The sequence below is a fragment of the Ascaphus truei genome, chromosome 5 (genome assembly GCF_040206685.1).
Source record: "Ascaphus truei isolate aAscTru1 chromosome 5, aAscTru1.hap1, whole genome shotgun sequence".
In the NCBI taxonomy this organism is placed as follows: domain Eukaryota; kingdom Metazoa; phylum Chordata; class Amphibia; order Anura; family Ascaphidae; genus Ascaphus; species Ascaphus truei.
In genome coordinates this window covers 4,319,771-4,347,266 of record NC_134487.1, presented here as the reverse complement: position 1 = coordinate 4,347,266, position 27,496 = coordinate 4,319,771, and the positions used below count along the sequence as shown (strand labels likewise).

Sequence of the window (27,496 nt, the reverse complement as noted above, 5' to 3'; positions counted from 1 at the left end):
CGCCGCGTCTGTCACTGAGCGAGAAAGGGAGCGCTGCGTCTGTCACTGAGCGAGAAAGGGAGCGCTGCGTCTGTCACTGAGTGTGAAAGGGAGCGCTGCGTCAGTTACTGCGTGAGAAAGGGAGCGCTGCATCTGTCACTGAGCGAGAAAGGGAGCGCTGCGTCTGTCACTGAGCGAGAAAGGGAGCGCTGCGTCTCTCACTGAGAGAGAAAGGGAGCGCCGCGTCTGTCACTGAGCGAGAAAGGGAGCGCTGCGTCTGTCACTGAGCGAGAAAGGGAGCGCTGCGTCTGTCACTGAGTGTGAAAGGGAGCGCTGCGTCAGTTACTGCGTGAGAAAGGGAGCGCTGCATCTGTCACTGAGCGAGAAAGGGAGCGCTGCGTCTGTCACTGAGCGAGAAAGGGAGCGCTGCGTCTGTCACTGAGCGAGAAAGGGAGCGCTGCGTCTGTCACTGAGCGAGAAAGGGAGCGCTGCGTCTGTCACTGAGCGAGAAAGGGAGCGCTGCGTCTGTCACTGAGCGAGAAAGGGAGCGCCGCGTCTGTCACTGCGCGAGAAAGGGAGCGCCGCGTCAGTCACTGAGCGAGAAAGGGAGCGCCGCGTCTGTCACTGCGCGAGAAAGGGAGCGCCGCGTCTGTCACTGCGCGAGAAAGGGAGCGCCGCGTCTGTCACTGAGCGAGAAAGGGAGCGCTGCGTCTGTCACTGAGCGAGAAAGGGAGCGCTGCGTCAGTCACTGCGCGAGAAAGGGAGCGCCGCGTCAGTCACTGCGCGAGAAAGGGAGCGCTGCGTCTCACTGAGCGAGAAAGGGAGCGCTGCATCTGTCACAGAGCGAGAAAGGGAGCGCTGCGTCTGTCACTGAGCGAGAAAGGGAGTGTTGCGTCTGTCACTGAGCGAGAAAGGGAGCGCCGCGTCTGTCACTGAGCGAGAAAGGGAGCGCTGCATCTGTCACAGAGCGAGAAAGGGAGCGCTGCGTCTGTCACTGAGCGAGAAAGGGAGTGCTGCGTCTGTCACTGAGCGAGAAAGGGAGCGCCGCGTCTGTCACTGAGCGAGAAAGGGAGCGCTGCGTCTGTCACTGAGCGAGAAAGGGAGCGCTGCGTCTCACTGAGCGAGAAAGGGAGCGCTGCGTCTGTCACTGAGCGAGAAAGGGAGCGCTGCGTCTGTCACTGCGCGAGAAAGGGAGCGCTGCGTCTGTCACTGCGCGAGAAAGGGAGCGCTGCGTCTGTCACTGAGCGAGAAAGGGAGCGCTGCGTCTGTCACTGCGTGAGAAAGGGAGCGCAGCGTCTGTCACTGAGCGAGAAAGGGAGCGCTGCGTCTGTCACTGCGCGAGAAAGGGAGCGCTGCGTCTGTCACTGAGCGAGAAAGGGAGTGCTGCGTCTGTCACTGAGCGAGAAAGGGAGCGCTGCGTCTGTCACTGCGCGAGAAAGGGAGCGCCGCGTCTGTCACTGAGCGAGAAAGGGAGCGCCGCGTCTGTCACTGAGCGAGAAAGGGAGCGCTGCGTCTGTCACTGAGCGAGAAAGGGAGCGCTGCGTCTCACTGAGCGAGAAAGGGAGCGCTGCGTCTGTCACTGCGCGAGAAAGGGAGCGCCGTGTCTGTCACTGAGCGAGAAAGGGAGCGCCGCGTCTGTCACTGAGCGAGAAAGGGAGCGCTGCGTCTCACTGAGCGAGAAAGGGAGCGCTGCGTCTGTCACTGAGCGAGAAAGGGAGCGCTGCGTCTCACTGAGCGAGAAAGGGAGCGCCGCGTCTGTCACTGCGCGAGAAAGGGAGCGCTGCGTCTGTCACTGAGCGAGAAAGGGAGTGCTGCGTCTGTCACTGAGCGAGAAAGGGAGCGCTGCGTCTGTCACTGCGCGAGAAAGGGAGCGCCGCGTCTGTCACTGAGCGAGAAAGGGAGCGCCGCGTCTGTCACTGAGCGAGAAAGGGAGCGCTGCGTCTGTCACTGAGCGAGAAAGGGAGCGCTGCGTCTCACTGAGCGAGAAAGGGAGCGCTGCGTCTGTCACTGCGCGAGAAAGGGAGCGCCGTGTCTGTCACTGAGCGAGAAAGGGAGCGCCGCGTCTGTCACTGAGCGAGAAAGGGAGCGCTGCGTCTCACTGAGCGAGAAAGGGAGCGCTGCGTCTGTCACTGAGCGAGAAAGGGAGCGCTGCGTCTCACTGAGCGAGAAAGGGAGCGCCGCGTCTGTCACTGCGCGAGAAAGGGAGCGCTGCGTCTCACTGAGCGAGAAAGGGAGCGCTGCGTCTGTCACTGAGCGAGAAAGGGAGCGCCGCGTCTGTCACTGAGCGAGAAAGGGAGCGCCGCGTCTGTCACTGAGCGAGAAAGGGAGCGCCGCGTCTGTCACTGAGCGAGAAAGGGAGCGCTGCGTCTGTCACTGCGCGAGAAAGGGAGCGCCGCGTCTGTCACTGCGCGAGAAAGGGAGCGCCGCGTCTGTCACTGAGCGAGAAAGGGAGCGCTGCGTCTGTCACTGAGCGAGAAAGGGAGCGCTGCGTCTGTCACTGAGTGAGAAAGGGAGCGCTGCGTCAGTCACTGTGCGAGAAAGGGAGCGCTGCGTCTGTTACTGCGTGAGAAAGGGAGCGCTGCGTCTGTCACTGAGCGAGAAAGGGAGCGCTGCGTCTGTCACTGAGCGAGAAAGGGAGCGCCGCGTCAGTCACTGAGCGAGAAAGGGAGCGCTGCGTCTGTCACTAAGCGAGAAAGGGAGCGCTGCGTCTGTCACTGAGCGAGAAAGGGAGCGCTGCGTCTGTCACTGAGCGAGAAAGGGAGCGCTGCGTCTGTCACTGAGCGAGAAAGGGAGCGCTGCGTCTGTCACTGAGCGAGAAAGGGAGCGCTGCGTCTGTCACTGAGCGAGAAAGGGAGCGCCGCGTCTGTCACTGCGCGAGAAAGGGAGCGCCGCGTCTGTCACTGAGCGAGAAAGGGAGCGCTGCGTCTGTCACTGAGCGAGAAAGGGAGCGCCGCGTCTGTCACTGCGCGAGAAAGGGAGCGCCGCGTCTGTCACAGAGCGAGAAAGGGAGCGCTGCGTCTGTCACTGAGCGAGAAAGGGAGCGCCGCGTCTGTCACTGAGCGAGAAAGGGAGCGCCGCGTCTGTCACTGAGCGAGAAAGGGAGCGCTGCGTCTGTCACTGAGCGAGAAAGGGAGCGCTGCGTCTGTCACTGAGCGAGAAATGGAGCGCCGTGTCTGTCACTGAGAGAGAAAGGGAGCGCTGCGTCTGTCACTGAGCGAGAAAGGGAGCGCTGCGTCTGTCACTGCGCGAGAATGGGAGCGCCGCGTCTGTCACTGAGCGAGAAAGGGAGCGCTGCGTCTGTCACTGAGCGAGAAATGGAGCGCTGTGTCTGTCACTGAGAGAGAAAGGGAGCGCCGCGTCTGTCACTGAGCGAGAAAGGGACCCCTGCGTCTGTCACTGAGCGAGAAAGGGAGCGCTGCGTCTCACTGCGCGAGAAAGGGAGCGCTGCGTCTGTCACTGCGCGAGAAAGGGAGCGCCGCGTCTGTCACTGAGCGAGAAAGGGAGCGCTGCGTCTCACTGAGCGAGAAAGGGAGCGCCGCGTCTGTCACTGAGCGAGAAAGGGAGCGCCGCGTATGTCACTGAGCGAGAAAGGGAGCGCCGCGTCTGTCACTGAGCGAGAAAGGGAGCGCTGCGTCTGTCACTGAGCGAGAAAGGGAGCGCTGCGTCTCACTGAGCGAGAAAGGGAGCGCTGCGTCTGTCACTGAGCGAGAAAGGGAGCGCTGCGTCAGTCACTGAGCGAGAAAGGGAGCGCCGCGTCTGTCACTGAGCGAGAAAGGGAGCGCTGCGTCTCTCACTGAGCGAGAAAGGGAGCGCTGCGTCTGTCACTGAGCGAGAAAGGGAGCGCTGTGTCTCTCACTGAGCGAGAAAGGGAGCGCTGTGTCTGTCACTGAGCGAGAAAGGGAGCGCTGCGTCTGTCACTGAGCGAGAAAGGGAGCGCTGCGTCTGTCACTGAGCGAGAAAGGGAGCGCTGTGTCTCTCACTGAGCGAGAAAGGGAGCGCTGTGTCTGTCACTGAGCGAGAAAGGGAGCGCTGCGTCAGTCACTGAGCGAGAAAGGGAGCGCTGCGTCTGTCACTGAGCGAGAAAGGGAGCGCTGCGTCTGTCACTGAGCGAGAAAGGGAGCGCTGCGTCTCTCACTGAGCGAGAAAGGGAGCGCTGTGTCTGTCACTGAGCGAGAAAGGGAGCGCTGCGTCTCACTGAGCGAGAAAGGGAGCGCTGCGTCTGTCACTGAGCGAGAAAGGGAGCGCTGCGTCTGTCACTGAGCGAGAAAGGGAGCGCCGCGTCTGTCACTGAGCGAGAAAGGGAGCGCTGCGTCTGTCACTGAGCGAGAAAGGGAGCGCTGCGTCTGTCACTGAGCGAGAAAGGGAGCGCTGTGTCTGTCACTGAGAGAGAAAGGGAGCGCCGCGTCTGTCACTGAGCGAGAAAGGGACCGCTGCGTCTGTCACTGAGCGAGAAAGGGAGCGCTGCGTCTGTCACTGCGCGAGAAAGGGAGCGCTGCGTCTGTCACTGCGCGAGAAAGGGAGCGCCGCGTCTGTCACTGAGCGAGAAAGGGAGCGCTGCGTCTCACTGAGCGAGAAAGGGAGCGCCGCGTCTGTCACTGAGCGAGAAAGGGAGCGCCGCGTCTGTCACTGAGCGAGAAAGGGAGCGCCGCGTCTGTCACTGAGCGAGAAAGGGAGCGCCGCGTCTGTCACTGAGCGAGAAAGGGAGCGCTGCGTCTGTCACTGAGCGAGAAAGGGAGCGCTGCGTCTCACTGAGCGAGAAAGGGAGCGCTGCGTCTGTCACTGAGCGAGAAAGGGAGCGCTGCGTCAGTCACTGAGCGAGAAAGGGAGCGCTGCGTCAGTCACTGAGCGAGAAAGGGAGCGCTGCGTCTGTCACTGAGCGAGAAAGGGAGCGCTGCGTCTGTCACTGAGCGAGAAAGGGAGCACTGCGTCTCTCACTGAGCGAGAAAGGGAGCGCTGTGTCTGTCACTGAGCGAGAAAGGGAGCGCTGCGTCTCACTGAGCGAGAAAGGGAGCGCTGTGTCTGTCACTGAGCGAGAAAGGGAGCGCTGCGTCTGTTAATGAACACTCCCTTAGAGTTTCCGCAGCTGATGGGTTCTGGTGCTGCTCACTGAAACCCAGTCTTTAGATCCAGCGGGTAGAGAGGAGCCACGTCCTGTGTCCCTCGCCCCCTGCTATGTCCCTCCCCCCGCTGTGTCCCTCCCCCCGCTGTGTCTCTCCCCCCGCTGTGTCCCCCCCCCGCTGTGTCCCCCCCCCCGCTGTGTCCCTCCCCCCGCTGTGTCCCTCCCCCTGCTGTGTCCCTCCCCCTGCTGTGTCCCTCCCCCTGCTGTGTCCCTCGCCCCGCTGTGTCCCTCGCCCCGCTGTGTCCCTCGCCCCGCTGTGTCCCTCGCCCCTGCTGTGTCCCTCGCCCCCTGCTGTGTCCCTCGCCCCCTGCTTTTGTCCCTCGCCCTGCTGTGTCCCTCGCCCTGCTGTGTCCCTCGCCCCCCGCTGTGTCCCTCGCCCCCCGCTGTGTCCCTCGCCCCTGCTGTGTCCCTCGCCCCTGCTGTGTCCCTCGCCCCCTGCTGTGTCCCTCGCCCCCTGCTGTGTCCCTCGCCCCCTGCTGTGTCCCTCGCCCCCTGCTGTGTCCCTCGCCCCCTGCTGTGTCCCTCGCCCCCTGCTGTGTCCCTCGCCCCCTGCTGTGTCCCTCGCCCCCTGCTGTGTCCCTCGCCCCCTGCTGTGTCCCTCGCCCCCTGCTGTGTCCCTCGCCCCCTGCTGTGTCCCTCGCCCCCTGCTGTGTCCCTCGCCCCCTGCTGTGTCCCTCGCCCCCTGCTGTGTCCCTCGCCCCCTGCTGTGTCCCTCGCCCCTGCTGTGTCCCTCGCCCCCTGCTGTGTCCCTCGCCCCCTGCTTTGTCCCTCGCCCCCTGCTGTGTCCCTCGCCCCCTGCTGTGTCCCTCGCCCCCTGCTGTGTCCCTCGCCCCGCTGTGTCCCTCGCCCCCCTGTGTCCCTCGCCCCCCTGCTGTGTCCCTCGCCCCCTGCTGTGTCCCTCGCCCCCTGCTGTGTCCCTCGCCCCCTGCTGTGTCCCTCGCCCCTGCTGTGTCCCTCGACCCCTGCTGTGTCCCTCGCCCCCTGCTGTGTCCCTCGCCCCCTGCTGTGTCCCTCGCCCCCTGCTGTGTCCCTCGCCCCCTGCTGTGTCCCTCGCCCCCTGCTGTGTCCCTCGCCCCCTGCTGTGTCCCTCGCCCCCTGCTGTGTCCCTCGCCCCCTGCTGTGTCCCTCGCCCCCTGCTGTGTCCCTCGCCCCCTGCTGTGTCCCTCGCCCCCTGCTGTGTCCCTCGCCCCCTGCTGTGTCCCTCGCCACCTGCTGTGTCCCTCGCCCCGCTGTGTCCCTCGCCCCGCTGTCTCCTGTCTCCCTCCTGTCTCCTTTCTCCCTCCTGTCTCCCTCCTGTCTCCCTCCTGTCTCCCTCCTGTCTCCCTCCTGTCTCCCTCATTCTCCTGTTTCCCTCCTGTCTCCTGTTTCCCTCCTGTCTCCCGTCTCCCTCCTGTCTCCCGTCTCCCTCCTGTCTCCCGTCTCCCTCCTGTCTCCCGTCTCCCTCCTGTCTCCCGTCTCCCTCCTGTCTCCCGTCTCCCTCCTGTCTCCCGTCTCCCTCCTGTCTCCCGTCTCCCTCCTGTCTCCCGTCTCCCTCCTGTCTCCCGTCTCCCTCCTGTCTCCCGTCTCCCTCCTGTCTCCCGTCTCCCTCCTGTCTCCCGTCTCCCTCCTGTCTCCCGTCTCCCTCCTGTCTCCCGTCTCCCTCCTGTCTCCCTCCTGTCTCCCTCCTGTCTCCTGTCTCCCTCCTTTCTCCCTCCTCCCTCCTATCTCCCTCCTGTCTCCCTCCACCCTCCTGTCTCCCTCCTGTCTCCCTCACCCTCCTGTCTCCCTCCTGTCTCCCTCACCCTCCTGTCTCCCTCACCCTCCTGTCTCCCTCACCCTCCTGTCTCCCTCACCCCCCTGTGCCCCTCACCCTCCTGTCTCCCTCACCCTCCTGTCTCCCTCACCCTCCTGTGCCCATCACCGTCCTGTCTCCCTCACCGTCCTGTCTCCCTCACCGTCCTGTGCCCCTCACCCTCCTGTCTCCCTCAACCTCCTGTCTCCCTCACCCTCCTGTCTCCCTCACCCTCCTGTCTCCCTCACCCTCCTGTCTCCCTCACCCTCCTGTCTCCCTCACCCTCCTGTCTCCCTCACCCTCCTGTGCCCCTCACCGCCCTGTCTCCCTCACCCTGCAGTCCAACGACGCCCTGTTTGAAGCTTGCTGCAACGAGCACATCCAGCAGTTTGATGATGATGAGGACATCTGGGAGGAGAAAGAGCCCGGCTATGGGACGCAGGTCAAGTCCAGGACACGGTGAGTGGATGACACCGCTGAGTATGTTCCCCACGCAGGCAGCACACACACAAAGCTACGACTTAGGATGGAAAACCGTGTATATCCGTTATTAAGAACAAGGTCTAAGGTGTAAATATACGTGTCTCCCCACTGCTGGATGAAGTCTCCCCAGTGATCTCCCAGGTCCTGCGGTTACAGCCTCTCTTATCCACGTCGCTCCCACACATTCCCTCATCCCATCCTCTCCAGCCCATGTCTCCCCACTGCTGGATGAAGCCTCCCCAGTGATCTCCCAGGTCCTGCGGTTACAGCCTCTCTTCTCCACGTCGCTCCCACACATTCCCTCATCCCATCCTCTCCAGCCCGTGTCTCCCCACTGCTGGATGCAGCCTCCCCAGTGATCTCCCAGGTCCTGTGGTTACAGCCTCTCTTCTCCACGTCACTCCCACACATTCCCTCATCCCATCCTCCCCAACCCGTGTCTCCCCACTGCTGGATGCAGCCCCCCCAGTGATCTCCCAGGTCCTGTGGTTACAGCCTCTCTTCTCCACGTCGCTCCCACACATTCCCTCATCCCATCCTCCCCAACCCGTGTCTCCCCACTGCTGGATGCAGCCCCCCCAGTGATCTCCCAGGTCCTGTGGTTACAGCCTCTCTTCTCCACGTCGCTCCCACACATTCCCTCACCCCATCCTCTCCAGCCCGTGTCTCCCCACTGCTGGATGAAGCCTCCCCAGTGATCCCCCAGGTCCTGCGGTTACAGCCTCTCTTCTCCACGTCTCTCCCACACATTCCCTCATTCCATCCTCTCCAGCCCGTGTCTCCCCACTGCTGGATGAAGTCTCCCCAGTGATCTCCCAGGTCCTGCGGTTACAGCCTCTCTTCTCCACGTCACTCCCACACATTCCCTCATCCCATCCTCTCCAGCCCGAGTCTCCCCACTGCTGGATGAAGTCTCCCCAGTGATCTCCCAGGTCCTGCGGTTACAGCCTCTCTTCTCCACGTCTCTCCCCCACATTCCCTCATCCCATCCTCTCCAGCCCGTGTCTCCCCACTGCTGGATGAAGCCTCCCCAGTGATCTCCCAGGTCCTGCGGTTACAGCCTCTCTTCTCCACGTCGCTCCCACACATTCCCTCACCCCATCCTCTCCAGCCCGTGTCTCCCCACTGCTGGATGAAGTCTCCCCAGTGATCTCCCAGGTCCTGCGGTTACAGCCTCTTCCCCACGTCCCTCCCACACATTCCCTCATCCCATCCTCTCCAACCCGTGTCTCCCCACTGCTGGATGCAGCCCCCCCAGTGATCTCCCAGGTCCTGTGGTTACAGCCTCTCTTCTCCACGTCGCTCCCACACATTCCCTCATCCCATCCTCCCCAACCCGTGTCTCCCCACTGCTGGATGCAGCCCCCCCAGTGATCTCCCAGGTCCTGTGGTTACAGCCTCTCTTCTCCACGTCGCTCCCACACATTCCCTCACCCCATCCTCTCCAGCCCGTGTCTCCCCACTGCTGGATGAAGCCTCCCCAGTGATCCCCCAGGTCCTGCGGTTACAGCCTCTCTTCTCCACGTCTCTCCCACACATTCCCTCATTCCATCCTCTCCAGCCCGTGTCTCCCCACTGCTGGATGAAGTCTCCCCAGTGATCTCCCAGGTCCTGCGGTTACAGCCTCTCTTCTCCACGTCACTCCCACACATTCCCTCATCCCATCCTCTCCAGCCCGAGTCTCCCCACTGCTGGATGAAGTCTCCCCAGTGATCTCCCAGGTCCTGCGGTTACAGCCTCTCTTCTCCACGTCGCTCCCACACATTCCCACATCCCATCCTCCCCAGCCCGTGTCTCCCCACTGCTGGATGAAGCCTCCCCAGTGATCTCCCAGGTCCTGCGGTTACAGCCTCTCTTCTCCACGTCGCTCCCACACATTCCCTCATCCCATCCTCTCCAGCCCGTGTCTCCCCACTGCTGGATGAAGCCTCCCCAGTGATCTCCCAGGTCCTGCGGTTACAGCCTCTCTTCTCCACGTCGCTCCCACACATTCCCTCATCCCACCCTCTCCAGCCCGTGTCTCCCCACTGCTGGATGCAGACTCCCCAGTGATCGCCCAGGTCCTGCGGTTACAGCCTCTCTTCTCCACGTCGCTCCCACACATTCCCTCATCCCATATTCTCCAGCCCGTGTCTCCCCACTGCTGGATGCAGACTCCCCAGTGATCTCCCAGGTCCTGCGGTTACAGCCTCTCTTCTCCACGTCGCTCCCACACATTCCCTCATCCCATCCTCTCCAGCCCGTGTCTCCCCACTGCTGGATGAAGCCTCCCCAGTGATCTCCCAGGTCCTGCGGTTACAGCCTCTCTTCTCCACGTCGCTCCCACACATTCCCTCATTCCATCCTCCCCAGCCCGTGTCTCCCCACTGCTGGATGAAGTCTCCCCAGTGATCTCCCAGGTCCTGCGGTTACAGCCTCTTCTCCACGTCGCTCCCACACATTCCCTCATCCCATCCTCCCCAGCCTGTGTCTCCCCACTGCTGGATGAAGCCTCCCCAGTGATCTCCCAGGTCCTGCGGTTACAGCCTCTCTTCTCCACGTCGCTCCCACACATTCCCTCATCCCATCCTCTCCAGCCCGTGTCTCCCCACTGCTGGATGAAGTCTCCCCAGTGATCTCCCAGGTCCTGCGGTTACAGCCTCTTCTCCACGTCGCTCCCACACATTCCCTCATCCCATCCTCCCCAGCCTGTGTCTCCCCACTGCTGGATGAAGCCTCCCCAGTGATCTCCCAGGTCCTGCGGTTACAGCCTCTCTTCTCCACGTCGCTCCCACACATTCCCTCATCCCATCCTCTCCAGCCCGTGTCTCCCCACTGCTGGATGCAGACTCCCCAGTGATCTCCCAGGTCCTGCGGTTACAGCCTCTCTTCTCCACGTCGCTCCCACACATTCCCTCATCCCATCCTCTCCAGCCCGTGTCTCCCCACTGCTGGATGAAGCCTCCCCAGTGATCTCCCAGGTCCTGCGGTTACAGCCTCTCTTCTCCACGTCGCTCCCACACATTCCCTCATTCCATCCTCCCCAGCCCGTGTCTCCCCACTGCTGGATGAAGTCTCCCCAGTGATCTCCCAGGTCCTGCGGTTACAGCCTCTTCTCCACGTCGCTCCCACACATTCCCTCATCCCATCCTCCCCAGCCTGTGTCTCCCCACTGCTGGATGAAGCCTCCCCAGTGATCTCCCAGGTCCTGCGGTTACAGCCTCTCTTCTCCACGTCGCTCCCACACATTCCCTCATCCCATCCTCTCCAGCCCGTGTCTCCCCACTGCTGGATGAAGTCTCCCCAGTGATCTCCCAGGTCCTGCGGTTACAGCCTCTTCTCCACGTCGCTCCCACACATTCCCTCATCCCATCCTCCCCAGCCTGTGTCTCCCCACTGCTGGATGAAGCCTCCCCAGTGATCTCCCAGGTCCTGCGGTTACAGCCTCTCTTCTCCACGTCGCTCCCACACATTCCCTCATCCCATCCTCTCCAGCCCGTGTCTCCCCACTGCTGGATGAAGTCTCCCCAGTGATCTCCCAGGTCCTGCGGTTACAGCCTCTCTTCTCCACGTCGCTCCCACACATTCCCTCATCCCATCCTCTCCAGCCCGTGTCTCCCCACTGCTGGATGAAGTCTCCCCAGTGATCTCCCAGGTCCTGCGGTTACAGCCTCTCTTCTCCACGTCGCTCCCACACATTCCCTCATCCCATCCTCTCCAGCCCGTGTCTCCCCACTGCTGGATGCAGACTCCCCAGTGATCTCCCAGGTCCTGCGGTTACAGCCTCTTCTCCACGTCGCTCCCACACATTCCCTCATCCCATCCTCTCCAGCCCGTGTCTCCCCACTGCTGGATGAAGTCTCCCCAGTGATCTCCCAGGTCCTGCGGTTACAGCCTCTCTTCTCCACGTCGCTCCCACACATTCCCTCATCCCATCCTCTCCAGCCCGTGTCTCCCCACTGCTGGATGCAGACTCCCCAGTGATCTCCCAGGTCCTGCGGTTACAGCCTCTCTTCTCCACGTCGCTCCCACACATTCCCTCATCCCATCCTCTCCAGCCCGTGTCTCCCCACTGCTGGATGAAGCCTCCCCAGTGATCTCCCAGGTCCTGCGGTTACAGCCTCTCTTCTCCACGTCGCTCCCACACATTCCCTCATTCCATCCTCCCCAGCCCGTGTCTCCCCACTGCTGGATGAAGTCTCCCCAGTGATCTCCCAGGTCCTGCGGTTACAGCCTCTTCTCCACGTCGCTCCCACACATTCCCTCATCCCATCCTCCCCAGCCTGTGTCTCCCCACTGCTGGATGAAGCCTCCCCAGTGATCTCCCAGGTCCTGCGGTTACAGCCTCTCTTCTCCACGTCGCTCCCACACATTCCCTCATCCCATCCTCTCCAGCCCGTGTCTCCCCACTGCTGGATGAAGTCTCCCCAGTGATCTCCCAGGTCCTGCGGTTACAGCCTCTTCTCCACGTCGCTCCCACACATTCCCTCATCCCATCCTCCCCAGCCTGTGTCTCCCCACTGCTGGATGAAGCCTCCCCAGTGATCTCCCAGGTCCTGCGGTTACAGCCTCTCTTCTCCACGTCGCTCCCACACATTCCCTCATCCCATCCTCTCCAGCCCGTGTCTCCCCACTGCTGGATGAAGTCTCCCCAGTGATCTCCCAGGTCCTGCGGTTACAGCCTCTCTTCTCCACGTCGCTCCCACACATTCCCTCATCCCATCCTCCCCAGCCTGTGTCTCCCCACTGCTGGATGAAGTCGCCCCAGTGATCTCCCAGGTCCTGCGGTTACAGCCTCTCTTCTCCACGTCGCTCCCACACATTCCCTCATCTCATCCTCTCCAGCCCGTGTCTCCCCACTGCTGGATGAAGCCTCCCCAGTGATCCCCCAGGTCCTGCGGTTACAGCCTCTCTTCTCCATGTCACTCCCACACATTCCCTCATCCCATCCTCCCCAACCCGTGTCTCCCCACTGCTGGATGAAGTCTCCCCAGTGATCTCCCAGGTCCTGCGGTTACAGCCTCTCTTCTCCACGTCGCTCCCACACATTCCCTCATCCCATCCTCCCCAGCCCGTGTCTCCCCACTGCTGGATGAAGCCTCCCCAGTGATCTCCCAGGTCCTGCGGTTACAGCCTCTCTTCTCCACGTCGCTCCCACACATTCCCTCATCCCATCCTCCCCAGCCCGTGTCTCCCCACTGCTGGATGAATTCTCCCCAGTGATTTCCCAGGTCCTGCGGTTACAGCCTCTCTTCTTCACGTCTCTCCCACACATACCCTCATCCCATCCTCTCCAGCCCGTGTCTCCCCACTGCTGGATGAAGCCTCGCCAGTGATCTCCCAGGTCCTGCGGTTACAGCCTCTCTTCTCCACGTCGCTCCCACACATTCCCTCATCCCATCCTCTCCAGCCCGTGTCTCCCCACTGCTGGATGCAGACTCCCCAGTGATCCCCAGGTCCTGCGGTTACAGCCTCTTCTCCACGTCGCTCCCACACATTCCCTCATCCCATCCTCTCCAGCCCGTGTCTCCCCACTGCTGGATGCAGACTCCCCAGTGATCTCCCAGGTCCTGCGGTTACAGCCTCTCTTCTCCACGTCGCTCCCACACATTCTCTCATCCCATCCTCCCCAGCCCGTGTCTCCCCACTGCTGGATGAAGCCTCCCCAGTGATCCCCCAGGTCCTGCGTTACAGCCTCTTCTCTACGTCGCTCCCACACATTCCCTCATCCTCCCCAGCCGGTGTCTCCCCACTGCTGGATGAAGCCTCCCCAGTGATCTCCCAGGTCCTGCGGTTACAGCCTCTCTTCTCCACGTCGCTCCCACACATTCTCTCATCCCATCCTCCCCAGCCCGTGTCTCCCCGATGCTGGATGAAGCCTCCCCAGTGATCTCCCAGGTCCTGCGGTTACAGCCTCTCTTCTCCACGTCGCTCCCACACATTCCCTCATCCCATCCTCCCCAGCCCGTGTCTCCCCACTGCTGGATGAAGCCTCCCCAGTGATCCCCCAGGTCCTGCGTTACAGCCTCTTCTCTACGTCGCTCCCACACATTCCCTCATCCCATCCGCTCCAGCCCGTGTCTCCCCACTGCTGGATGAAGACTCCCCAATGATCTCCCAGGTCCTGCGGTTACAGCCTCTTTTCTCCACGTCGCTCCCACACATTCCCACATCCCACTCTCTCCAGCCCGTGTCTCCCCCACTGCTGGACGAAGTCTCCCCAGTGATCTCCCAGGTCCTGCGGTTACAGCCTCTTCTCCACGTCGCTCCCACACATTCCCTCATCCCATCCTCTCCAGCCCGTGTCTCCCCACTGCTGGATGCAGACTCCCCAGTGATCTCCCAGGTCCTGCGGTTACAGCCTCTTCTCCACGTCGCTCCCACACATTCCCTCATCCCATCCTCTCCAGCCCGTGTCTCCCCACTGCTGGATGCAGACTCCCCAGTGATCCCCAGGTCCTGCGGTTACAGCCTCTTCTCCACGTCGCTCCCACACATTCCCTCATCCCATCCTCTCCAGCCCGTGTCTCCCCACTGCTGGATGCAGACTCCTCAGTGATCTCCCAGGTCCTGCGGTTACAGCCTCTCTTCTCCACGTCGCTCCCACACATTCCCTCATCCTCCCCAGCCGGTGTCTCCCCACTGCTGGATGAAGCCTCCCCAGTGATCTCCCAGGTCCTGCAGTTACAGCCTCTCTTCTCCACGTCGCTCCCACACATTCTCTCATCCCATCCTCCCCAGCCCGTGTCTCCCCGATGCTGGATGAAGCCTCCCCAGTGATCTCCCAGGTCCTGCGGTTACAGCCTCTCTTCTCCACGTCGCTCCCACACATTCCCTCATCCCATCCTCCCCAGCCCGTGTCTCCCCACTGCTGGATGAAGCCTCCCCAGTGATCCCCCAGGTCCTGCGTTACAGCCTCTTCTCTACGTCGCTCCCACACATTCCCTCATCCCATCCGCTCCAGCCCGTGTCTCCCCACTGCTGGATGAAGACTCCCCAATGATCTCCCAGGTCCTGCGGTTACAGCCTCTTTTCTCCACGTCGCTCCCACACATTCCCACATCCCACTCTCTCCAGCCCGTGTCTCCCCCACTGCTGGACGAAGTCTCCCCAGTGATCTCCCAGGTCCTGCGGTTACAGCCTCTTTTCTCCACGTCGCTCCCACACATTCCCACATCCCATCCTCTCCAGCCCGTGTCTCCCCACTGCTGGATGCAGACTCCCCAGTGATCTCCCTGGTCCTGCGGTTACAGCCTCTTTTCTCCACGTCTCTCCCACACATTCCCACATCCCATCCTCTCCAGCCCGTGTCTCCCCACTGCTGGATGCAGACTCCCCAGTGATCTCCCAGGTCCTGCAGTTACAGCCTCTCTTCTCCACGTCGCTCCCACACATTCCCTCATCCCATCCTCTCCAGCCCGTGTCTCCCCACTGCTGGATGCAGACTCCCCAGTGATCTCCCAGGTCCTGCAGTTACAGCCTCTCTTCTCCACGTCGCTCCCACACATTCCCTCAGCCCATCCTCTCCAGCCCGTGTCTCTCCACTGCTGGATGAACCCTCCCCAGTGATCTCCCAGGTCCTGCGGTTACAGCCTCTCTACTCCACGTCGCTCCCACACATTCCCTCATCCTATCCTCTCCAGCCCGTGTCTCCCCACTGCTGGATGCAGACTCCCCAGTGATCTCCCAGGTCCTGCGGTTACAGCCTCTCTTCTCCACGTCACTCCCACACATTCCCTCATCCCATCCTCTCCAGCCCGTGTCTCCCCACTGCTGGATGAAGCCTCCCCAGTGATCTCCCAGGTCCTGCGGTTACAGCCTCTCTTCTCCACGTCCCTCCCACACATTCCCTCATCCCATCCTCTCCAGCCCGTGTCTCCCCACTGCTGGATGCAGACTCCCCAGTGATCTCCCAGGTCCTGCGGTTACAGCCTCTCTTCTCCACGTCGCTCCCACACATTCTCTCATCCCATCCTCCCCAGCCCGTGTCTCCCCACTGCTGGATGAAGCCTCCCCAGTGATCCCCCAGGTCCTGCGTTACAGCCTCTTCTCTACGTCGCTCCCACACATTCCCTCATCCTCCCCAGCCGGTGTCTCCCCACTGCTGGATGAAGCCTCCCCAGTGATCTCCCAGGTCCTGCAGTTACAGCCTCTCTTCTCCACGTCGCTCCCACACATTCTCTCATCCCATCCTCCCCAGCCCGTGTCTCCCCGATGCTGGATGAAGCCTCCCCAGTGATCTCCCAGGTCCTGCGGTTACAGCCTCTCTTCTCCACGTCGCTCCCACACATTCCCTCATCCCATCCTCCCCAGCCCGTGTCTCCCCACTGCTGGATGAAGCCTCCCCAGTGATCCCCCAGGTCCTGCGTTACAGCCTCTTCTCTACGTCGCTCCCACACATTCCCTCATCCCATCCGCTCCAGCCCGTGTCTCCCCACTGCTGGATGAAGACTCCCCAATGATCTCCCAGGTCCTGCGGTTACAGCCTCTTTTCTCCACGTCGCTCCCACACATTCCCACATCCCACTCTCTCCAGCCCGTGTCTCCCCCACTGCTGGACGAAGTCTCCCCAGTGATCTCCCAGGTCCTGCGGTTACAGCCTCTTCTCCACGTCGCTCCCACACATTCCCTCATCCCATCCTCTCCAGCCCGTGTCTCCCCACTGCTGGATGCAGACTCCCCAGTGATCTCCCAGGTCCTGCGGTTACAGCCTCTTCTCCACGTCGCTCCCACACATTCCCTCATCCCATCCTCTCCAGCCCGTGTCTCCCCACTGCTGGATGCAGACTCCCCAGTGATCCCCAGGTCCTGCGGTTACAGCCTCTTCTCCACGTCGCTCCCACACATTCCCTCATCCCATCCTCTCCAGCCCGTGTCTCCCCACTGCTGGATGCAGACTCCCCAGTGATCTCCCAGGTCCTGCGGTTACAGCCTCTCTTCTCCACGTCGCTCCCACACATTCCCTCATCCTCCCCAGCCGGTGTCTCCCCACTGCTGGATGAAGCCTCCCCAGTGATCTCCCAGGTCCTGCAGTTACAGCCTCTCTTCTCCACGTCGCTCCCACACATTCTCTCATCCCATCCTCCCCAGCCCGTGTCTCCCCGATGCTGGATGAAGCCTCCCCAGTGATCTCCCAGGTCCTGCGGTTACAGCCTCTCTTCTCCACGTCGCTCCCACACATTCCCGTATCCCATCCTCCCCAGCCCGTGTCTCCCCACTGCTGGATGAAGCCTCGACAGTGATCCCCCAGGTCCTGCGTTACAGCCTCTTCTCTACGTCGCTCCCACACATTCCCTCATCCCATCCGCTCCAGCCCGTGTCTCCCCACTGCTGGATGAAGACTCCCCAATGATCTCCCAGGTCCTGCGGTTACAGCCTCTTTTCTCCACGTCGCTCCCACACATTCCCACATCCCACTCTCTCCAGCCCGTGTCTCCCCCACTGCTGGACGAAGTCTCCCCAGTGATCTCCCAGGTCCTGCGGTTACAGCCTCTTTTCTCCACGTCGCTCCCACACATTCCCACATCCCATCCTCTCCAGCCCGTGTCTCCCCACTGCTGGATGCAGACTCCCCAGTGATCTCCCTGGTCCTGCGGTTACAGCCTCTTTTCTCCACGTCTCTCCCACACATTCCCACATCCCATCCTCCCCAGCCCGTGTCTCCCCACTGCTGGATGCAGACTCCCCAGTGATCTCCCAGGTCCTGCAGTTACAGCCTCTCTTCTCCACGTCGCTCCCACACATTCCCTCAGCCCATCCTCTCCAGCCCGTGTCTCTCCACTGCTGGATGAACCCTCCCCAGTGATCTCCCAGGTCCTGCGGTTACAGCCTCTCTACTCCACGTCGCTCCCACACATTCCCTCATCCTATCCTCTCCAGCCCGTGTCTCCCCACTGCTGGATGCAGACTCCCCAGTGATCTCCCAGGTCCTGCGGTTACAGCCTCTCTTCTCCACGTCACTCCCACACATTCCCTCATCCCATCCTCTCCAGCCCGTGTCTCCCCACTGCTGGATGAAGCCTCCCCAGTGATCTCCCAGGTCCTGCGGTTACAGCCTCTCTTCTCCACGTCCCTCCCACACATTCCCTCATCCCATCCTCTCCAGCCCGTGCCTCCCCACTGCTGGATGCAGACTCCCCAGTGATCCCCCAGGTCCTGCGGTTACAGCCTCTCTTCTCCACGTCGCTCCCACACATTCCCTCATCCCACCCTCTCCAGCCCGTGTCTCCCCACTGCTGGATGAAGTCTCCCCAGTGATCTCCCAGGTCCTGCGGTTACAGCCTCTCTTCTCCACGTCGCTCCCACACATTCCCTCATCCCATCCTCTCCAGCCCGTGTCTCCCCACTGCTGGATGCAGACTCCCCAGTGATCTCCCAGGTCCTGCGGTTACAGCCTCTCTTCTCCACGTCGCTCGCACACATTCCCTCATCCCATCCTCTCCAGCCCGTGTCTCCCCACTGCTGGATGCAGACTCCCCAGTGATCTCCCAGGTCCTGCGGTTACAGCCTCTCTTCTCAACGTCGCTCCCACACATTCCCTCATCCCATCCTCTCCAGCCCGTGTCTCCCCCACTGCTGGATGCAGACTCCCCAGTGATCTCCCAGGTCCTGCGGTTACAGCCTCTCTTCTCCACGTCGCTCCCACACATTCCCTCATCCCATCCTCTCCAGCCCGTGTCTCCCCACTGCTGGATGCAGCCCCCCCAGTGATCTCCCAGGTCCTGCGGTTACAGCCTCTCTTCTCCACGTCTCTCCCACACATTCCCTCATCCCATCCTCTCCAGCCCGTGTCTCCCCACTGCTGGATGCAGACTCCCCAGTGATCTCCCAGGTCCTGCGGTTACAGCCTCTCTTCTCCACGTCTCTCCCACACATTCCCTCATCCCATCCTCCCCAGCCCGTGTCTTCCCACTGCTGGATGCAGACTCCCCAGTGATCTCCCAGGTTCTGCGGTTACAGCCTCTCTTCTCCACGTCGCTCCCACACATTCCCTCATCCCACCCTCTCCAGCCCGTGTCTCCCCACTGCTGGATGAAGTCTCCCCAGTGATCTCCCAGGTCCTGCGGTTACAGCCTCTCTTCTCCACGTCGCTCCCACACATTCCCTCATCCCATCCTCTCCAGCCCTTCTCTCCCCACTGCTGGATGCAGCCCCCCCAGTGATCTCCCAGGTCCTGCGGTTACAGCCTCTCTTCTCCACGTCGCTCGCACACATTCCCTCATCCCATCCTCTCCAGCCCGTGTCTCCCCACTGCTGGATGAAGCCTCCCCAGTGATCTCCCAGGTCCTGCGGTTACAGCCTCTCTTCTCCACGTCACTCCCACACATTCCCTCACCCCATCCTCTCCAGCCCGTGTCTCCCCACTGCTGGATGCAGACTCCCCAGTGATCTCCCAGGTCCTGCGGTTACAGCCTCTCTTCTCCACGTCGCTCCCACACATTCCCTCACCCCATCCTCTCCAGCCCGTGTCTCCCCACTGCTGGATGCAGACTCCCCAGTGATCTCCCAGGTCCTGCGGTTACAGCCTCTCTTCTCCACGTCGCTCCCACACATTCCCTCATCCCATCCTCTCCAGCCCGTGTCTCCCCACTGCTGGATGCAGACTCCCCAGTGATCTCCCAGGTCCTGCGGTTACAGCCTCTCTTCTCCACGTCGCTCCCACACATTCCCTCATCCTGTGCTCCTGGGTTGGCTCCCCAGTCCCGGTTTGGTAATCCTGCTATACTACGTGCTCCTGGGTTGCAGGTTCGGAATGTCCCAATCCTCAGAGGATTCCTCCCGCAGCGACCTGGAGAATGGGGAGCCGGCCGGGGGCCCAGCATCTGATGAGGAGGAAGAGGAGCGGCGAGATGTTGAGACGCCGCGAGCTCTGAGCCCGATCAGCGCTCCCAAGCAGAAAGATGGCGGCGCTCCTGATGGTGAGACATGCACACTGCATCGCTCCTCCTAGAATAAGACCTGGGACAGGGTGTAGGGAGGAGCGCTGAGCAGCGCTGACGCTCACGCTCTCCTGCTCAAGCACGCCAACACTATTACCCAGCACACACTGCCACGCTCTCTCTGCCCACCCTACATGTATAAGAGACACGCCCACATTTATTATCCAGCACACACTGCCACGCTCTCTCTGCCCACCCTACATGTATAAGAGACACGCCCACATTTATTATCCAGCACACACTGCCACGCTCTCTCTGCCCACCCTACATGTATAAGAGACACGCCCACACTATTACCCAGCACACACTGCCACGCTCTCTCTGCCCACCCTACATGTATAAGAGACACGCCCACACTATTACCCAGCACACACTGCCACGCTCTCTCTGCCCACCCTACATGTATAAGTAAGAGACACGCCCACACTATTACCCAGCACACACTGCCACGCTCTCTCTGCCCACCCTACATGTATAAGAGACACGCCCACATTTATTATCCAGCACACACTGCCACGCTCTCTCTGCCCACCCTACATGTATAAGAGACACGCCCACACTATTACCCAGCACACACTGCCACGCTCTCTCTGCCCACCCTACATGTATAAGTAAGAGACACGCCCACACTATTACCCAGCACACACTGCCACGCTCTCTCTGCCCACCCTACATGTATAAGAGACACGCCCACACTATTACCCAGCACACACTGCCACGCTCTCTCTGCCCACCCTACATGTATAAGAGACACGCCCACACTATTACCCAGCACACACTGCCACGCTCTCTCTGCCCACCCTACATGTATAAGTAAGAGACACGCCCACACTATTACCCAGCACACACTGCCACGCTCTCTCTGCCCACCCTACATGTATAAGAGACACGCCCACACTATTACCCAGCACACACTGCCACACTCTCTCTGCCCACCCTACATGTATAAGTAAGAGACACGCCCACACTATTACCCAGCACACACTGCCACGCTCTCTCTGCCCACCCTACATGTATAAGAGACACGCCCACACTATTACCCAGCACACACTGCCACGCTCTCTCTGCCCACCCTACATGTATAAGAGACACGCCCACACTATTACCCAGCACACACTGCCACGCTCTCTCTGCCCACCCTACATGTATAAGTAAGAGACACGCCCACACTATTACTCAGCACACACTGCCACGCTCTCTCTGCCCACCCCACATGTATAAGAGACACGCCCACACTATTACCCAGCACACACTGCCACGCTCTCTCTGCCCACCCTACATGTATAAGAGACACGCCCACACTATTACCCAGCACACAATGCCACGCTCTCTCTGCCCACCCTACATGTATAAGAGACACGCCCACACTATTACCCAGCACACACTGCCACGCTCTCTCTGCCCACCCTACATGTATAAGAGACACGCCCACACTATTACCCAGCACACACTGCCACGCTCTCTCTGCCCACCCTACATGTATAAGTAAGAGACACGCCCACACTATTACCCAGCACACACTGCCACGCTCTCTCTGCCCACCCTACATGTATAAGAGACACGCCCACACTATTACCCAGCACACAATGCCACGCTCTCTCTGCCCACCCCACATGTATAAGAGACACGCCCACACTATTACCCAGCACACACTGCCACGCTCTCTCTGCCCACCCTACATGTATAAGTAAGAGACACGCCCACACTATTACCCAGCACACACTGCCACGCTCTCTCTGCCCACCCTACATGTATAAGTAAGAGACACGCCCACACTATTACCCAGCACACACTGCCACGCTCTCTCTGCCCACCCTACATGTATAAGTAAGAAACACGCCCACACTATTACCCAGCACACACTGCCACGCTCTCTCTGCCCACCCTACATGTATAAGAGACACGCCCACACTATTACCCAGCACACACTGCCACGCTCTCTCTGCCCACCCTACATGTATAAGTAAGAGACACGCCCACACTATTACCCAGCACACACTGCCACGCTCTCTCTGCCCACCCTACATGTATAAGAGACACGCCCACACTATTACCCAGCACACACTGCCACGCTCTCTCTGCCCACCCTACATGTATAAGTAAGAGACACGCCCACACTATTACCCAGCACACACTGCCACGCTCTCTCTGCCCACCCTACATGTATAAGAGACACGCCCACACTATTACCCAGCACACACTGCCACGCTCTCTCTGCCCACCCTACATGTATAAGAGACACGCCCACACTATTACCCAGCACACACTGCCACGCTCTCTCTGCCCACCCTACATGTATAAGTAAGAGACACGCCCACACTATTACCCAGCACACACTGCCACGCTCTCTCTGCCCACCCTACATGTATAAGAGACACGCCCACACTATTACCCAGCACACACTGCCACGCTCTCTCTGCCCACCCTACATGTATAAGAGACACGCCCACACTATTACCCAGCACACACTGCCACGCTCTCTGCCCACCCTACATGTATAAGTAAGAGACACGCCCACACTATTACCCAGCACACACTGCCACGCTCTCTGCCCACCCTACATGTATAAGTAAGAGACACGCCCACACTATTACCCAGCACACAATGCCACGCTCTCTCTGCCCACCCCACATGTATAAGAGACACGCCCACACTATTACCCAGCACACAATGCCACGCTCTCTCTGCCCACCCTACATGTATAAGAGACACGCCCACACTATTACCCAGCACACACTGCCACGCTCTCTCTGCCCACCCTACATGTATAAGAGACACGCCCACACTATTACCCAGCACACACTGCCACGCTCTCTCTGCCCACCCTACATGTATAAGTAAGAGACACGCCCACACTATTACCCAGCACACAATGCCACGCTCTCTCTGCCCACCCCACATGTATAAGAGACACGCCCACACTATTACCCAGCACACACTGCCACGCTCTCTCTGCCCACCCTACATGTATAAGAGACACGCCCACACTATTACCCAGCACACACTGCCACGCTCTCTCTGCCCACCCTACATGTATAAGAGACACGCACACACTATTACCCAGCACACACTGCCACGCTCTCTCTGCCCACCCTACATGCCACTTTGCTCTTTGCCTTCAGAATCTGGCTGGACGGCTGTGTTTGACGAGCCGGTGAACGCCAAGCCCCCCACCCCCGGCGTGGCTCTGGACGTGGGCGCCAATGTCTGGGATTCACCGGTTCCGGAGACTGCCCCCCCGGAGGAGAAAGGATGGGCCAAATTCACAGACTTCCAGCCCTTCTGCTGGTAAGCGTGGCCCCGTGGCCGGTCTGTACACACGTGGGACTTCCTGTAGGGACCGTGGGAGCGTCTCCATCAGGCCAGACGTCCCCTAACCTTTGGAAATATGTTTGTTTGAGAATTGAGCCTGAAACCCGGAGAATAATGGAGATGATTGAGATATAACCTGTCCAGTTTCAGGAGATAAATAAACTATCATCTTTACACACAAACCACGTAAATATGTCCACGTTACTCCCCGGCGGGGTTCCCCGGGCAGTGAAGCGGTTAAATAAGCGTAATGCCGGGTAATTGTGGCGATCTCTGAGCTGCAGGACGTGGGTTTGAAGCGTTGATCCCCCCGGGGGGCCTCCGGCTTCTCCCACGGAGATACGAGCCACGTGTTCCTCTCCCCCTCCCAGCTCCGAGTCCGGGCCACGGTGCAGCTCCCCCGTGGATACAGAAAGCAGCGGCTCCGAGGGACACTCCAGACACAGCCAGGACACGTTCTGTAAGTGAGGGGTGCAGCACCTGGTATAGGGGCAGCTCCGAGAGCCGGTACAACGGGGATACGTGGCACAGCCGAGGCAGGTCAGCGTGGTATAATTAACATTGGAGGATCAGGCATTAGGCTTCCTGTGAGGTCATATGTATATATGTATGTATATCTTTATTTATATAGCGCCATTAATGTACACAGCGCTTCACAGCAGTAACACACGTGGTAATAAAATAAATAACAGATAATATAAATAACAGATAATATAAATAACAGATAATATAAATAACAGATAATATAAATAACAGATCATGGGAATAAGTGCTTCAGACATAAAAGTAACATTAAGGAAGAGGAGTCCCTGCCCCGAGGAGCTTACAGTCTAATTGGTAGGTAGGGAGAACGTACAGAGACAGTAGGAGGGAGTTCTGGTAAGTGCGTCTGCAGGGGGCCAAGCTTTATGTATCCTGTGTCCAGTATAATCCACAGTGCTATTCATATGCTTCTTTAAGCAAGTGTGTCTTAAGGTGGGTCTTAAAGGTGGATAGAGAGGGTGCTAGCCGGGTATTGAGGGGAAGGGCATTCCAGAGGTGAGGGGCAGTCAGTGAGAGAGGTTTAAGGCGGGAGAGGGCTTTAGATACAAAGGGGGAAGAGAGAAGACATCCTTGAGCAGACGTGAGCCTGGGCAGCATACCCAAGTCACATCCATACGTAGCGCAAGCAAGATACGCGGATCACATCCATGCGTGGGCAGGATACAGGGGTCACATCCATACGTGAGCACGGGCAGGATACAGGGGTCACATCCATACGTGAGCACGGGCAGGATACAGGGGTCACATCCATACGTGAGCACGGGCAGGATACAGGGGTCACATCCATACGTGAGCACGGGCAGGATACACGGGTCACATCCATACGTGAGCATGGGCAGGATACACGGGTCACATCCATACGTGAGCGCGGGCAGGATACACGGCTCACATCCATACGTGAGCACGGGCAGGATACACGGGTCACATCCATACGTGAGCGCGGGCAGGATACACGGGTCACATCCATACGTGAGCACGGACAGGATATACGGGTCACATCCATACGTGAGCACGGGCAGGATACACGGGTCACATCCATACGTGAGCACGGGCAGGATACACGGTCACATCCGTACGTGAGCGCGGGCAGGATACACGGGTCACATCCATACGTGAGCACGGGCAGGATACACGGGTCACATCCATACGTGAGCACGGGCAGGATACACAGGTCACATCCATACGTGAGCACGGGCAGGATACACGGGTCACATCCATACGTGAGCGCGGGCAGGATATACGGGTCACATCCATATGTGAGCACGGGCAGGATACACGGGTCACATCCATACGTGAGCGCGGGCAGGATATACGGGTCACATCCATATGTGATCACGGGCAGGATACACGGGTCACATCCATACGTGAGCATGGGCAGGATACGCGGGTCACATCTGTACGTGAGCACGGGCAGGATACACGAGTCACATCCGTACGTGAGCACGGGCAGGATACACGGGTCACATCCATAAGTGAGCCCGGGCAGGATACACGGGTCACATCCATACGTGAGCACGGGCAGGATACACGGCTCACATCCATACGTGAGCGCGGGCAGGATACACGGGTCACATCCGTACGTGAGCGCGGGCAGGATACACGGGTCACATCCATACGTGAGCACGGGCAGGATACACGGGTCACATCCATACGTGAGCACGGGCAGGATACACGGGTCACATCCATACGTGAGCATGGGCAGTATACACGGGTCACATCCATACGTGAGCACGGGCAGGATATACGGGTCACATCCATAAGTAAGCCCGGGCAGGATACGCGGGTCACATCCATACGTGAGCACGGGCAGGATACACGGCTCACATCCATACGTGAGCGCGGGCAGGATACACGGGTCACATCCATACGTGAGCACGGGCAGGATACACGGGTCACATCCATACGTGAGCACGGGCAGGATACACGGGTCACATCCATACGTGAGCGCGGGCAGGATACACGGGTCACATCCATACGTGAGCACGGGCAGGATACACGGGTCACATCCATACGTGAGCACGGGCAGGATACACGGGTCACATCCATACGTGAGCACGGGCAGGATACACGGGTCACATCCATACGTGAGCACGGGCAGGATACACGGGTCACATCCATACGTGAGCACGGGCAGGATACACGGGTCACATCCATACGTGAGCACGGGCAGGATACACGGGTCACATCCATACGTGAGCACGGGCAGGATACACGGTCACATCCATACGTGAGCACGGGCAGGATACACGGTCACATCCATACGTGAGCGCGGGCAGGATACACGGCTCACATCCATACGTGAGCGCGGGCAGGATACACGGGTCACATCCATACGTGAGCACGGGCAGGATACACGGGTCACATCCATACGTGAGCACGGGCAGGATACACGGGTCACATCCATACGTGAGCACGGGCAGGATACACGGGTCACATCCATACGTGAGCACGGGCAGGATACACGGGTCACATCCATACGTGAGCACGGGCAGGATACACGGGTCACATCCATACGTGAGCGCGGGCAGGATACACGGTCACATCCATACGTGAGCACGGGCAGGATACGCGGTCACATCCATACGTGAGCGCGGGCAGGATACACGGTCACATCCATACGTGAGCACGGGCAGGATACACGGGTCACATCCATACGTGAGCGCGGGCAGGATACACGGGTCACATCCATACGTGAGTACGGGCAGGATACACGGGTCACATCCGTACGTGAGTACGGGCAGGATACACGGGTCACATCCATACGTGAGCATGGGCAGGATACACGGGTCACATCCATACGTGAGTACGGGCAGGATACACGGGTCACATCCATACGTGAGTACGGGCAGGATACACGGGTCACATCCGTACGTGAGCACGGGCAGGATACACTGTCACATCCATACGTGAGCGCGGGCAGGATATACGGGTCACATCCATACGTGAGCACGGGCAGGATATACGGGTCACATCCATACGTGAGCACGGGCAGGATACACGGGTCACATCCATACGTGAGCACGGGCAGGATACACGGGTCACATCCATACGTGAGCACGGGCAGGATACGCGGGTCACATCCATACGTGAGCACGGGCAGGATACACGGGTCACATCCATACGTGAGCACGGGCAGGATACACGGGTCACATCCATACGTGAGCACAGGCAGGATACACGGTCACATCCATACGTGAGCACAGGCAGGATACACGGGTCACATCCATACGTGAGCATGGGCAGGATACAGGGGTCACATCCATACGTGAGCACGGACAGGATACACGGGTCACACCCATACATGAGCACGGGCAGGATACACGGGTCACATCCATACGTGAGCACGGGCAGGATACACGGGTCAAACCCATACGTGAGTACGGGCAGGATACACGGCTCACATCCATACGTGAGTACGGGCAGGATACACGGCTCACATCCATACGTGAGCACGGGCAGGATACACGGGTCACATCCATACGTGAGCACGGGCAGGATACACGGTCACATCCATACGTGAGCACGGGCAGGATACACGGTCACATCCATACGTGAGCACGGGCAGGATACACGGGTCCCATCCATACGTGAGCGCGGGCAGGATACACAGGTCACATCCATACGTGAGTACGGGCAGGATACAGGGGTCACATCCATACGTGAGCACGGGCAGGATACGTGGGTCACATCCGTACGTGAGCACGGGCAGGATACACGGGTCACATCTGTACGTGAGCGCAGGCAGGATACACGGCTCACATCCGTACGTGAGCGCGGGCAGGATACACGGTCACATCCATACGTGAGCACGGGCAGGATACACAGGTCACATCCATACGTGAGTACTGGCAGGATACAGGGGTCACATCCATAAGTGAGCACGGGCAGGATACACGGATCACATCCATGCGTGAGCACGGGCAGGATACACGGATCACATCCATACGTGAGCACGGGCAGGATACACAGGTCACATCCATACATGAGCACGGGCAGGATACACGGGTCACATCCATACGTGAGCACGGGCAGGATACACGGGTCACATCCATACGTGAGCACGGGCAGGATACACGGGTCACATCCATACGTGAGCCCGGGCAGGATACACGGGTCACATCCATACGTGAGCACGGGCAGGATACACGGTCACATCCATACATGAGCGCGGGCAGGATACACGGGTCACATCCATACGTGAGCGCGGGCAGGATACACGGGTCACATCCATACGTGAGCGCGGGCAGGATACACGGGTCACATCCATACGTGAGCACGGGCAGGATACACTGGTCACATCCATACGTGAGCACAGGCAGGATACACGGGTCACATCCATACGTGAGCACGGGCAGGATACACGGGTCACAT

At 59.9% G+C, this 27,496-nt stretch overlaps 1 protein-coding gene across 1 annotated transcript in view; it reads left to right on the top strand.

The window, feature by feature from the left end:
* The window catches only part of PPP6R2 (protein phosphatase 6 regulatory subunit 2), a 210,669-nt gene that overhangs the window by 143,957 nt on the left and 39,216 nt on the right, over nucleotides 1-27,496 (top strand). The window contains exons 17-20 of the mRNA XM_075599251.1: nucleotides 7,210-7,328; nucleotides 19,077-19,249; nucleotides 22,393-22,558; nucleotides 22,954-23,042. Of these exons, the coding sequence (XP_075455366.1) occupies nucleotides 7,210-7,328; nucleotides 19,077-19,249; nucleotides 22,393-22,558; nucleotides 22,954-23,042 (547 nt within the window). The remainder of the gene's footprint in view (nucleotides 1-7,209; nucleotides 7,329-19,076; nucleotides 19,250-22,392; nucleotides 22,559-22,953; nucleotides 23,043-27,496) is intronic.